The 14,704-nt window shown below is 41.4% G+C and overlaps 1 protein-coding gene across 3 annotated transcripts in view; it reads right to left on the bottom strand.

The window, feature by feature from the left end:
* Nucleotides 1-1,673: 1,673 nt before the first annotated feature.
* Rrn3 (RNA polymerase I transcription factor RRN3) overlaps nt 1,674-14,704 on the bottom strand; it is a 34,377-nt gene continuing 21,346 nt past the window's right edge. For 2 of the 3 annotated variants that reach the window (XM_076840407.2, XM_076840408.2), the window contains exons 13-18: nt 13,171-13,301; nt 11,678-11,862; nt 8,708-8,816; nt 5,922-6,074; nt 4,802-4,889; nt 1,674-3,466 (exon numbers count right to left, since the gene is read on the bottom strand). In XM_076840407.2, the coding sequence (XP_076696522.1) occupies nt 3,284-3,466; nt 4,802-4,889; nt 5,922-6,074; nt 8,708-8,816; nt 11,678-11,862; nt 13,171-13,301 (849 nt within the window). In that variant the 3' untranslated portion in view covers nt 1,674-3,283. The other variant, XM_076840409.1, reaches the window with a different exon arrangement.

The raw sequence follows: 14,704 nt of genomic DNA, 5'->3' as shown, positions 1-14,704 counted from the left end.
ATCCCAGGAGGCTGAGGCAGGAGAATTGCAAGTTCGAGGCCAACTTCAGCAATTTGGCAAAGCTCAAAACAACTTAGACCCTGTTTCAAAATAAAACATAAAAAGGACTGGAGACTAGTACCTCTGGGGTCAAGTGTAAAAAATAAAAAAATAAAGGAAAAAAAAACAATGAAAATAACTATCAGAATTGCAAAGTATAGGGAAAGGGGAAATACAAGGGAGTGATATTGGCCAAATTGTTATATCACGTGCATATACAAATATGTAACGAATCCCACCATTATGTTTAAGTATAATGTATAATGCATCAATTAAAAAACACCATACAGATAAAAAATAATTTAAAACTTGGTGATAACTTACTACAGAATTGGAAAGTGAAGACAAGAAAAGTGAGACATTTGGGCCAGGCCAGTGGCAGACCTATAATCTCAGCTAGTTGGGAAGTGCAGGGAGGAGGATCACAAGTTCAAGGGCAGCCTGAGCAACTTTAGACACTATCTTAAAAAATAAGATAGCGTCTGCGGAATATAGCTTAGTGGTAGAGCATCTGCCTAGCATATGTGACATCCTGATTCCATTGCAAGGACCAGGGGAGGTGAGGCATTTTGGAATTGCAGACAATGCTTTGTGGGATTTGCCTGAATCTAATAGTTTTTCAAAGCTCCCGAGGGCAAACTAGGGCCTAAGCAGAGTTAAGAACCACCATTATAAGCATGCCTGGCAGAGGGAGACTCTGGCCCATCCTGATCTTTTTTAAGTTGGTACCACAGAAGTGACATGAAGAAATGGAAGTCATCTTTGCCCTGAAAAGACCTTTCCGTTAAGAGCCTCATACTTAAGTACTTCTTCATGAGACAGCCACAACACCTATGATTAACTTTCACATGCATCAACCATAAAGCAGTCATCAGTTAGTCCCTTTCTGTTTTTAGAGGATCTTGCTCTGTTGTCCAGGCTGGTCTGGACATTTGCTCTTGAGTCCATCCTCCCATCTCAGACACACAAGTGCTGGGAAGACAGGCACTAGCCACCATGCCAGGCCTGAGCTATTCCTACTTTACAGCCTATTAAACATGAAGCTTGGAGATAGGCTAGGTAACTTGCTAAAGCCAAATGGCTGGTTAGAAAGGGAAGTCAGGTCAACATGACAGTTTATAATAGTCTCAAGTCCATTCACACCAGCTACATGTAACATGTCAAAGTGCTTCATTGGACCTGCTCAAGCCTGTCACTCTCGGCTGTGCGTGCCCAAGAGAGCCACTGATGCTTATGCACCTGGAAGCCATCCTCACTAGGACGTGCAGTTTATTTCTGAACTCTCCCAATCATAATGGCAATTATTTTTCTCTTTAATATGAGGTCTTGCTGGGCACAGTGGTTCACACCTTTAATCCCAGTGGCTTGGGAGGCTGCGGCAGGAGGCTGCAAGTTCAGTTCCAACCTCAGCAACTAAGCAAGGCCCTTAGCATCTTAGACCCTGTCTCAAAAATCAAACAAACAAGTAACAGCAGGGCTGGGGATGTGGCTGCACCTCTAGATTCAATCCCCAGTAGAAGAAAAAAGAAAGAAAAAAAAAAAGTGAGGTCTCAGGAGCAATTTTTCAGTGCAAAAAAAAAAAAATGTTTCAACACATCAGTTATTATAAACAAATGTACACAAACATCAAAACGTATGTGAGAAGTCTTTTAATTAAGGTACCCTCCCCTTTATTGACATAAGAATGAAAGTTCAAAATTAACCATGTAATTGTTTTATTTTCACAATGGACTTCTCAAACCCCTTTGACATTTAGCAAGACTTATATCTGTAAATATATCCTACTAGATTATAACTACTTCCCAAACCACTAGGACCCCAATTCCCATAAATTTCTGTGAATACAATTTTATTTACTCATTTTATCCAGTATACAAAAATCTACCTTCTTGTCAGCAGTTTAAAAACAGAGAACCTTAAGGTTCTCAAATGATTTTCCACCAAGTCACCAAAAGAAAATCACCAATATCCAAAACTTTTTAAAGCAATAAAAATCTTCTCTAAAAATATATTTACAGACAGAAATTCAAACTCTACATTGCCATCAATGTAATTATACAAGAGCATAGAAAGCCCTAGAAAAAAGGAAGTATTTAGTTACAAAATGTTGTAATCAAGAAAATATTGTTGGCCTTTAAATAAATAGAAGTAGCAGAAAAATAAATATGCTTAAAAATGACCATCTGCACAATTACACAAAGAAATATACATTTAAGGAACAATGGGAAAATATACTTGAGCTTTGAACAACCCTGGCGGTGCTTGCACAAGTTTGTCACAAGGCAAGGCTGTCTTAGACTCCCTCTCAGGGTTTAGTTATAAAAATATAAAAAGAGGTTTCTAAGGAAGGGCTTCCCCGAGGCTGAACACAGGGTAAGTGCAGCTGCAGTGGGTTCTGCAGGAGTAACCTCCGTCTACTACTCAGTCTAGCTAGCAAACCACTCCAAAAAAAAAAAAAAAAAAAATCACTGAAAAACCTTTTTCCTATTTGGACCAAAAAAAAAAAAAAAAGCTCTAAAATAACCGACTGATGCTGGTCACAACTAGCTCAGTGTAACTGCTACAGAAGGGACACTGGGGAGTCAAAGGGTAAAATACCATGCTGTGCTTCACAAAAAGCAAAGCCACTTTCAGTCAACATGAACTGTATACTTACCTGAACCTCCATTTTCCTCTCAAATCCATTTCTGCACTGCACAAGTATGATGTCTGATTCTGTTTTTCTAAACCCACTCCTAGCCATTATGGGTCTCCGATGTCCCTGGAGATCTCCTGTGGTGGCAGCTCAACTCAGTATTCCAGCCCAACTCTGGCACCGCTCATTTTTTGTCTGTCTCCTCTGACCCCACTCAACAACACAATGACAAGGAAGTGAACAGCACAGCCAGTGAAGTCCCGTGGCTGCAGTCCTCAGAAAAACTTAAGTGAAGAAATTATTGGTTAAAACAGGTTGTGGCCAATACAAAATTACACAACAATTACATCAAAAAGCTGCAGTACCCCAAAAATGTACACATTACACTAATGAGCAGTCTCCACCGTTTATCATCAACCCCTCTGTAAAATATTGCACATGATATTCTTTTCCTTTCATCTGTGAAGACAGCGAACAGAACCTGCCACCTCTGTTCAGATGATGAATGAAGTCTGGAATCAAAGTGCCATCCTGCAGCGTGTGCTCCAGCCAAGGTGACCCCCTGCGATAAGCCTGGGCACAGAGGACACCATGGGAAGGCAGTGCAGCTTAATCGCAAATCCTTGAGGTGACAGGGGACTGGCCTGGCATGTACAGCACAGGAGGGGAGCCCACGCTACTAGAAGGACTTCGGAAATGGGCATCAAGGGAGCTTGGTGTGATCCCAATCACAGCATCATTCTGGGGCACTTCACCTTTCAAAAAATCATCATCTTCATCTTCCTCCATCTCCTATGTGAAAAACACACCATCAGTAAGATCACCAATGGGGCCCTGACAAGCTTTCAAGAATTCCTTTCCAGGCTTGGGATGTGGCTCAAGCGGTAGCGCGCTCGCCTGGCATTCGTGCAGCCCGGGGTTCAATCCTCAGCACCACATACAAACAAAGATGTTGTGTCCACCGAAAACTAAAAAAAAAAAAAATTCTCTCTCTTAAAAAAAAAAAAAAAAAAAAGAATTCCTTTCCTACCAGGTTCAATGTCATGCACCTGTAGCCCCAGCTACTTGGGTACTGAGGCAGAAGGAGGGCTTAAGTCAGGAATTAGAGACGAGCCTGTACAACATGGCAAGACCCCGAGTCAAGGAGGGAGGGAGAGAGGAGAGAGGGAAGGAGGAGGGAGGGAGAGAGGAGGGAGGGAGGGAGAGAGAGAACAAACTGCTTTCTCAGGAATGTGCTATTTCTATAAGGATGAAGATAAATAATTCCAAAAGATTCCTCTGATGCACACTTCTTTATTAAAAACTACCCTCATAAGTACTCAGAACATGTTGTAATTATTTGTCTAAAGTTGACTTTCAAACATTTTACACTCAATGAGGACAGGGGAATAGGACATGATATTCTTGCTCAGTGTCACAGACAACACAATGTGAATGAATGATCCACCCCCCAACTGCAAACTATAAAGAAAAAATAAATAAAATAAGCTTTCCAATGATTACTCATAAAAAAAGAAAATGGGCTAAAAATGGGTTATAGCTCAGTGGTCAAGAGCCTGCCCAACATGCAGCAGGCCCTGGATTCAATCCCCAGCATGACAAAAATAAATAATTAATTTTACAAAGGGAGATAGGTACATTAAAGCAGTCTTTAATGGAAATAAATGTGCTGCAAAGACAGTGACATTATTTTTTACTTGTTAAATACCTGTGTTCTTGTCTGGCATTAATTGACCAGCTCCCCCTAATGGTTACTGGAGGACGTGTTCCAGATTAGCATTGTCAGCCCACATTCACCAAGGTCCACACAATTAATATAAACCTCTGGCATCATTTCAAAACATGGCAATTGCAAATTCTTACTCACTGGTAATAGCTAAGTGAGTGGTAAAGATTTAAATCAATTCAGCTAATTTTCATTAACTACTTCTCAAAGTTAGTGTATGGAAGTATCTGGTCAAGAAACCAACTCTCTTTACAGAAGAACATAACCTGGGCCTGGAACTTTTATAAAGGCAGAATGAAAACAAATGTAGTGTTTGTAAAGTGTAAACTGCTGTTTACCATGTGACTATGACCATAACCACAAAGGAAATTCCCAGAAAGAGTGCCGTATCATACACTCACCTTTCTAATGGGTTTCTTAAGCTCCTGAAGCTCCTCAGTACTAATGTCTTCCCATATCTGATAAATAGGATCAATGAATTTCTTTGATCTGTTAATAAGGATCACACACCAAAGTCCAGTTAAATACTTTAGCAAAAGTCAAAAGATGTTCTGCCATTTTCTCACAAGATCTAGTCCCCAAAACCAAGAAGTAAAGATTATAGCTCAAATAATATTAAACTTCATACATACATACGGAATTTTATACCTCTTATTTCTTATATTTCAAGTGAAATTGTTTCTAAACCATACGGACAATTTTTTTTTTTTAATAATTACCTACTTTTTAGTTTTAGGTGGATATAATATCTTGATTTTACTTTTACATGGTGCTGAGGATCGAACCCAGTGCCTCCACATGCTAGGTGAGCACTCTGGCACTTGAGCCACAACCCAGCCCTGGAAAATTGTTTTAGTAACTCTAAATGAAAACAAAACTATAATATTCTGAAATTCTTTTTTAGATTCCTATAGTAACCTGAAAACCAAGTAGGAAAACCAACTAATCTGATTGTAGTCAACCAAGACTTGGGGGGCCAAACAATTCCAGATGGTCATACTGCTAGTTAGGACTATTTAATAAGCAAAAGTCTTGCTTCCTTATCCAAACGCAAAGTGAAGGCTGGCTGGGATTTCCAGAACAGCCCATCTAGACACACCACTTGGCTTCTGTCCTGAGCAGCAGTATGAGCTGTGGTCTCTGGAGGAAGGAAGCAGTCAGCAGAAGAGATGAACCAGGAAAAGGCAGCCCCTCCCTTCCTGGCATCTCATCCAGGAAGGGATCCCCAGTCCCTTAACCAGTTTTCTTAAAAAATACAAACAAAAAGCCCCTGGGCTCTGTCTACATCTGGGCCCCTACCAAGGTGAAGAGCTACAGACACTGGTAAGCCTGTGAAACCCTCCAACACTCCAGACATTCTCTACTTTGGGCCTGTGGAACATGTGTAAATCGACCCTGAAGCCTAACACCCAAATCGGGCCATCTAATGACAAAGCAACCCTAAATCCTACCCTTGGGAAAAGCAAACATCTCTAACATTTAAATTCACCACTGCCAGTGTCTCTGTTTGAGAGAACTTACCTCTTAAGCACACAAGGATCGAAGGGGAAGAAGGTATCAAGTGGGTTTGTGCAGGTTTGCACTGAGTCCCCTCCAGCTGTGCTTCTAATAATTGGTAGCATCTGGCGATTGTTCCTCTCAATGATAGTGTAGCAGAAAACTAGCTGGTATTTACTGTGAACAACAAAACCAGAGACCACTGACATGCTAGAATTACTCTTGCATAGATGTGATGAGTGTGACCATTAAAATGACCAGAGCAAGATGCAGAACAGAACAAGTATAATAAAAATAATAATAATACTTTTAGAATACAGCTCTCGGGCCTATTATTGACACATATGCTAAGGAAGAGACAATAGTAAACATCACTTACAATGATTAGTTGGGATTAGATTAACAGGTAGTACTAGATTTGGCAAGCAAACAGTTCATATAATTAGTTTACATAATTAATTACATTAGATAAAAGCCTTTATTTCTATTATTTTGAAAGAACTGAAGCTGGGCCTGGTAGCACAGAACTAAGAGGATTTGTGGGTGAAGGGGTGCACATCTGTAATCCCCAGTCACATGGGAGGCTGAGGCAGGAGGATCACTAAGTTCAAGGCTGGTCTGAGCAATTCAGGTAGACCTATGGCAACAAAGTGACATTCTACCTCAAATTTTAAAATAAAAAGTACTGGGCATAGCTCAGAGGTCAAGTGTCCCTAGGTTCAATCCCTAGTATCAAAAGGCAAAAAAAAATCAGAGGGTTGTTGAAGAGGGATTCCAGTACATTGAGGAAAAGTAGTTGGCAATGAAGAGACAGAGCTGGCTTGACTGAAAGAGGGATGGCCATGGGATTGAGTCATGGTCTCAGAAACTGGTAAGAGGGGCACAGGCACAGTGAGGACAGACAGAACCACCTGGTAACAGAAAAACAAGCCCATTCGCTGTCAGTTTTTCTAGAAGTTATCTCTAAGTGACTTAGCATCCGTGCCATTCCTCCAGGGCGGGCTTAGCTCACTGTGGCCACTCTACTCCCACCTGTCACCCGCAGCGCTCACTCAGATAACCCCAGGTTCCTGGGCGCCACTGCGACTTTAAGCAGCACACTCCTATTTCTATTCCATCAGCCACGGATAACCTTCCACTCCCTACTTGGTGACTTCTGTCCCTCCTGGACCCAGCCACCACATTTTGGGGTGTGTGACAAGGACTATGAGCACATACACCAGGACACACATGCAACAATGTTCCTATGTCACTCCCAATACTGAAAAACTAACAAATCTCAATAAAAACTTGATAAAAAAGCAATCACCAGAACAGCAGCTGAAATCTCTTGACAGCTGTGGACCAGTGCAGACTCCCAGACATGGCCTGTATTTCAACCCCTGCTCTCAGGCTCACGTTCACTTGCCCCTGACCCTTGCTGCATGTGCCAACCCCAAACCCAGAGCTTCTGACCAGCTGCACCATCAGCTGCAGCCCTCTGCCCCCACCTCAAGAACATTCCAGAGACTGCTGCCTCTGCTTTACTTCCTCAGTCCACACCCTTCCAGCTGCTTCCTGTCTTCAGCAATGTGCAGAAACCTTTCAATGCTATTACTAATTGGGTTTTTTATTCCTTTTCTAAATCTTCACTGTGTTTGTGTGTGTGTGTGGTGCTGGGGATGGAGCACTCTGCCACCAGCCACACTCCAGTCCCACTACCAGTTTGCCATCTCAGGGGAGAGAAGAGACCTTGAAGGAGGCTGAGGAATGACAAGAGAAGAGTCCTCACTGTTGAAGACTTTCAGCTTCCACCCTGCCTGAATACCCCCACTAGATTCCAAAAGTCTGAATCACTTCCTCCCAGAAGCAGAGTCACTTAGTGAGTGGACAGAGGAGACAGGCTTCCTGCATATTATTTTCTTTCTTTCTTTTTGGTCCTGGGGATGAAACCAGGGCTTTACACACGTTAGGTAAGCACTCTGCCACTGAGCCCCACAGCTTGCACTGACATCCAGCTCCACAATCTAGATACATGACTTCAGGCAAGGAATTTACCCCATGCCCCCATCTCTCCAGTTACAAACGGGGGCTAGTGAGACAGTCACAGGGCGTTATGGGAGGACTAAATGAGTCCTATGTAAAGTACGTGGACCTTTGTCTGGCAAACAGTCAGAGATGCCACAGTGACTAGGCCTGAGACAGCAGGTGCTTTTCTCACACAGTCACCTCCTTTTTCTGGACACTTACCTTGTGTTCAGTTTATTTTTATTACTATTCCAGCTGTCACTCTACCAGACATCTTTGGTTTGTACCTCTCTGCTTACTGGTTTCATTAATTACTTCAAAATGCCTATGCTGTTAGGTGTAGTGGTGCACACCTGTAATCCCAGTGGCTCAGGAGGCTGAGGCAGGAGGATCACGAGTTCAAAGCCAGCATTAGCAACAGTGAGGTGCTAAGCAACTCAGTGAGACCCTGTCTCTAAATAAAATACAAAATAGGACTGGGGATGTGGCTTAGTGGCTGAGTGCCCCTGAGTGCAATCCCCAGTACAAAAAAAAAAAAAAGCCTATGTTTCTGTGGAGTTTATCTCTGCATAAAAAGTAGTACCAACTACCAATGGCACCAAAATAGAAAAACAATAGCTACAATGCAATATTTCCTGCAAGAGCTGGGCTGTTGTTTTTGGAATGTTTTATTGTTACTAATTCTGAGAAATATAATAGAATTTACAATACTAATATGAACATAAATTTGATTCTCATACCTTGTGTCAATCTTATACATTTATTGTTAAATGATTTCATAAAAGAGAGTGCAATTAACTTACTTTGTAATGGCTGCAAAAAAGTTAACCACTGATGGCAGGCAAATCTTCAGAGGGTTTAGCTGACTCATTACTATACGTTCAAAATTGAGACTTTGAAGATACCTCAAACCTTTGATTTAAAAAAAAAGAAATTTAAGATACAAATATAACAGAAAATCTGAACTAACTTTAACAGCTCAAATCATCACACATGCTCAGTGGTAGAGCATGTGCTTCGCATGAACAAGGCCCTGGGTTCAATCTGCAGCACTCAAGAAAAAACAATCTCAACAAGTTAGTTATTTGCAGAAATAAAGGTAGACGGCCTCACAATGTGTGGCTCAAAAGAACACACCAGATTGATAGCATCCATTCGTGCCTGAGGCCGCTTTTCTGAACAGCAGTTTTAAGCACCTGCTCCTAGTGGGCTGAGATAACAGGGCAATCTGGACTTACCATATTTGTAAGTTCAGCATGTGCTGAGTTCATAGGGAGGGAAAAGACCTCGGGATCTGACTGCAGTTATAATCATGTTGGGCAACAAAACAAAACAGCAACCTCATTTTCAATTGCATGTCTTAAATTATCAGTGAAGGTGAACAACATTTTCAGTATGCTTTAGTTGTTGGTATTTCTTTTGACTTGGAATTAGTATAATTATAGGTGGTGGCACATACCTGCAGTCCCAGCCACTCAGGAGGCAGAGGTGGGAGTACCACACAGCAAGACCCTCATCTCAAGAAAAACAAAAAACCTTTCTGCTTAGTAAAATTCAGACTCCACATGTAGCATTTAAGAAGCAAGCAGACCAACTAGTGTTTACATATATTTTCTTAGGAGTTGATTATGGTTCAGATCTGGAATGTCCCACAAAGGCTCATGTGTTGAAGGCAGCAATGTTCTGATGTGGGGGTTTTAGGAAATGACTGGATCACAAGGGCTCTAATCTCGTCACTGGATTAATCCACTGATGGATTCATAATCTGTACAGACTACTGGGAGGTGGTAGAAACTTTGAATGGTAGGGCCTAATTGGTGGAAGTAGGTCACTGGGGACATGCCCTGGAAGGGTATGTATTGTCCCCAGTTTCTCTCTGCTCCTCAGCTACCATGAAGTAAGCTGCTTTCTTCCACCATGCCTTCCACCATGATGTTCTACCTCCTCAACCCCAAGCAATGGAACCAGCCAACCTTGAACTGAAACCACGACCTAAAATAAATCTTTCCTGGTTTAGGTTGTTTTTCTCAGGTATTTTCTCAGCACTGAAAAGCTGACTAAGAGCCTCCCCTCACCTTTTGGTGGTACTAGGAATTGAATCCAGAGGCACTCTACCACTGAGCTCAATCTCTTTCACACTTTGAGATGGCATCTCACCAAGTTGTCCAGACTAACCTCAGACCTGTGAGCCTCCTGTCTCAGCATCTTGAGTAACTGGGATTACAGACATGTACAACCATGCCCAATTTTTTGTTCTGTTTTGGTTTGTTCCCACTCTCTCAAATCAAGATTCCTGGTTTTTATTTATACAAAGAAAACCAAATTTTGATTACCTTGTAATAAACCCCTATTGAATCTGGGGTGCTTTATCACAGAGCTATAACCCCAGTCCTTATTATTTTTCACTTTGAGAGAGTCTAAGTTGCTGAGGCAACTTAATCCAGTGACAAGATCAGAGCCCTTGTGATCCAGTCATTTCCTAAAAGCCCCACATCAGAACACTGCTGCCTTCAACACGAGTCTTTGTGGGACATTCCAAATCTGAACCATAACAACTCCTAAGAAAATATATGTAAACACTATATATTTTGCAATCCTCTTGCCTCAGTCCTCAACAGAATTTTTTCAACATATATTTTGGTTAAAAAAAAAAATTACAAACCAAGCATGGTGGTGCATGCCTGTAATCCCAGCAGCTTGGGGACTGAGGGCACGAGGATTAAGAGTTCAAAGCCAGCCTCAGCAACAGTGAGGCACTAAGCAACTGGGTGAGACCCTGTCTCCAAATAAAATACAAAATACGACTGGGGATGTGGCTCAGTCAAGTGCCTGAGTTCAATCTCCAGTACCAAAAAAAAAAAAAAAAAATTACATAAATATAACATCATGGCTTTTAAGAAATATTTCCTCTCAAATCAAGATTCCTGGCAAAGAAAAAAAATTATACAAATTTATACAAAAAAAAATTTATACAAAGAAAACCAAATTTTGATTACCTTGTAATAAACCCTAACTTTCTACTAGTTCACAACTAATTTTAACCCCTACATCCTTTTAAAAACAGGCAGGGTCTAAGTAGACATATGACAAACACAACAACATTCAAGTTTCAGCCGAGTGGTGATTCCCACCCAAGGAGACTATGCCCAGAGGACATGTGCAGTGTCCAGAGGTAATTTTAACTGTCATCCTGGGGGTGTGCAGGGAGTTGCTACTGACCCCAACAGGTGGAGGTAAGGGGTACTGCTACACAGTGCACAGGACCACCCCCGCAATGAAGGATTATGCCAAGACTGAGAAGCCCTGGTTTAAAGAAAATAGCTACAAAACTATTTAACTTTTTCATGAAAATAAACAAAACATTCTAAACTGATTTACTGCCAATGATGCATACTTGCAAGCCACACCCTTTACTGGGTTGTTATGAAGACAAGGAAATGGGGTGTCAGAAGTTTTGTACAGGGCACTGGCCCATCCCAAGCAGCCCCAATTCTGAAGATGACTTCCCATTTCACTGTCTTCGAGGCAGGAGTCTCAACCTCGAGTCCATTAACAGAAAAAAGGAGACTGAAGGGATTCTAGGGTCCTTCGAGCAACTTGAAATTATTTGTAACAATGTGAGTGCACATGCAGTTTTCCTAACCCATAGTTTTTACCAACATCTCCAAAAAGCAAAGTATCATTATTCTAAAGAGTGATTAAGTAATTAAGTAATCAAAATTTGGTTTTCTAAGAAAATCCAGTCTGAGACCATCGATTCCCACATCACTGACCTTCCTTCAGGTTTCCACTTAAAAGCTGCTTGTGTCTAAAAACAAAAGTGTAGAACACAGCTTGGCAGGCTGAATAAAATGGTCCATGGAGAGCAACGTCACAAAAGGCCTTTGTTCCTGAATCCTGGTTATTTAGGTATATGTGCAGCCAGTTAACCAAAAGGTCCAAGCACGACTTTACAGTACTGGAGAGAAGAAAAGTTCAAGTCAACTTTACTTATTTCAAAAGAAAACTAGACTGACAAAAACCACACAATAGCCATTCATCACAAACCATGAAAACGTCACAAACTCCTGTACATTACCTCCCACAGGCCAGGGACGTAGGTCAGTGGTAGAGCACTTGCCTGGCATGATAAAATCCCCAGTTCTATCCCCAGGACCAGGGGAAACAGACCACCACGTGCAGAGAGAAGCAGAAGATAAAGGACGGGTGGGAAGGTAACACTCCAATCACAAGGCAGAGCAGTAGCCGCCCTCCAGGAGAAACAAGGCCCTAAACACGTCTGAAGGGATGGAAGAGAGTTTCTCCTACTTAACTCAGAGGGCTTCTAGGTGTGCTCTCAGGCCCTGGGGTGATACAGCCAAAGAATTGGCTCAAGCACCAACATCTCATAAGAGGAAGACAATCTGGTGCCCATGGGATTCTGATTAAGTCCTAAGATCAACAATTTAAGCCAGATTGCTCTTAATTTGTTGGGGAAAGATTTTTAGCAGCATCCTTGCCTAAGGATGTTTTCATGGATTATTTAAAAAAACTGGCCTCCTAGTTAGGTATTTGTATAACCTTTCCTCCCTGCCCCACCCAATTGCCTTTTATTTTTGGTGCTGGGGATTGAACCCAGGGAGTCACACAGGGTTCAGCACATGCTCAGTTACATTCCCAGGGCTTCCTATTGCCTTTCTAAAGGGTTTTTCTTTAGCTTCAACAGATACAATCTGAGTTGAAGTACAAATGGAAAATGATAAAAAACCGGTGTTGTGGCGCACTCCTGTAATTCTAGCAGCTCAGGAGGCTGAGGTAGGAGGATCCCAAGTTCAAAGCCAGCCTCAGCAGCTGACTGATGCCCTAAGCAACTTAGTAAGACCCTGTCTCAGAACAAAAAATGAAAGGGTCGGGGATGTGGCTCAGTGCCCCTATGTTCAATCCCCGGTACTAAAAAAAAAAAAGACAAACCTACAAGAGTGAAAATAGTATATGGCACTATGCTACCCGTGAAGACAAATGGATTTCTGAGTTCCAACGCAACCACACACAAAACCCATAACAAAAGCCTTGCAATATGGGGTTGCCATCTAAAACAGAAGACACTTTACTCTGAAATTTGCCTTTTGAAAACATAAGCATCTTGAACAGAATGGGGAAAACAGATTTTATTCATTTTAAATATAGACCCCCCAAAAAACAGACTTTTTTTTTTTGATTCAAGACAATGCTATAATCTTTTTTAAAACATGGTATTAAAAAGTACATGGAAAATTAGGTTACTTACATAAGAGGAATAAATTTAGCTCTTGCCAAAAAGCTCCCAATATAATTTCCAGCAGCTTGCCTGATGATGGCAGGATTATTTGGATCCTGCAATTTTTTCCAAAGATGTTCCAAAAATGCTTCTGCAAATCCCTATAAAAAGAAAAGGTGTTGACCTTATCTTTTTTAAATGCTTAATATAATTTGGTTATCACAATCCTCAGATTTTTACTTCACCAATGTGGGAAGAAAGTTCTGGTATCTCAGTTGTACTGCTAAATAGTAAATACAATGATCTTGGTTCCTAAGTTTTAAGCTAATGCTATTTAACACAGCTTAAAAAGCACCCTGGTGTTACTGATCTAATGGATCCCTCACCTAGCTAAGCATCAAAATCAACACTGAAGTGTCTGATGTGCTGGTTGCACCATGCCTATCAACCCAGCTACCTGGGAGGCTGAGGCAGGAAAATCACTTGAACCCAGGTAATTAAGGCCAGGCCAAACAACCTCTCGAATAAGAAAGAAAAAGGGATCTACTCTGAGTGTATACATGCAGTAGGTTTGAGACAGGGCTTTGGAATCTGCACACTGTGAAAACTCTTCAAGTGAATCTAAAATGCTCAGCCAGACCTGGAAACCAGTGATAATCCACACTCCCTGGGATTCCCCATGGGAATTCCTCCTGAGCGTGCAAAGTACCCTTCCTGTCTCTCTGCCCACATTGACTTAATCATACACAGAAGTAAGGATTCAAGTACAGCTGGTGTTTGATTAATCATGCTAATTTTGGAAAAAAAGACTGACTAGTGCTGGGACTATAGCGCAGTGGCAGAGTGCTTGCCATGCACGTGTGAGGCACTGGGTTCAACCCTCAACACCACATAAAATAAACAACAACAACAACAAGACTGACTAAGCTGCTTAACAAAGGGCACAATCTCCACCTTCTCCCAAATAGCAAATAGTTCTTTTCTAAAGTTAGCAACACTCAGATTTGGGCGGATTTGGACAGACTGTTTTTAAAGTTTTTACATATTTTACACTCTTGTAAGCAGCTATAAGAGTCTCCTGCATTTCCTTTGTCCTCCCAATAAGAGAGCCAAAAAAATTCTGGATTAAAAAATTCTGTTTGGCTGATTGGAACCAGGTGTGGTAGTGTATGCCTATAATCCCAGCAACTGGGGAGGCTAAGGCAGGAGAATCAAAAGTGCAAGACTAGTCTAGGCAACTTAGTAAAACCCTATCTCAAAATAAAAAAATATAAAAGCTGGAGATACAGCTATTAGAGCATATGATGTAGCTATATGAGCAATACATGTAGCTATGAGAACAATATTACAGCACCCCTCCACCCACACATAAACAAAATTGGCTGGATCTAGGTAGGTAGGACTCAATCCTAAGAGGGAATAAAGAAAATAGTTATTCAATATCCCATATGAGATTTTAATAAAACGGACTGAACTGAAGGGAAGGGCACCACCTAGTGATCAAGCTAAGGATGACAGCTTCAAGATGACAGCAGCCAATTCCCTTTTCTTTCCAGATATTGAA

The sequence above is a fragment of the Callospermophilus lateralis genome, chromosome 19, assembly GCF_048772815.1.
Source record: "Callospermophilus lateralis isolate mCalLat2 chromosome 19, mCalLat2.hap1, whole genome shotgun sequence".
NCBI classification, from domain to species: Eukaryota; Metazoa; Chordata; class Mammalia; order Rodentia; family Sciuridae; genus Callospermophilus; species Callospermophilus lateralis.
This window is presented reverse-complemented; position numbering and strand designations above follow the sequence as displayed.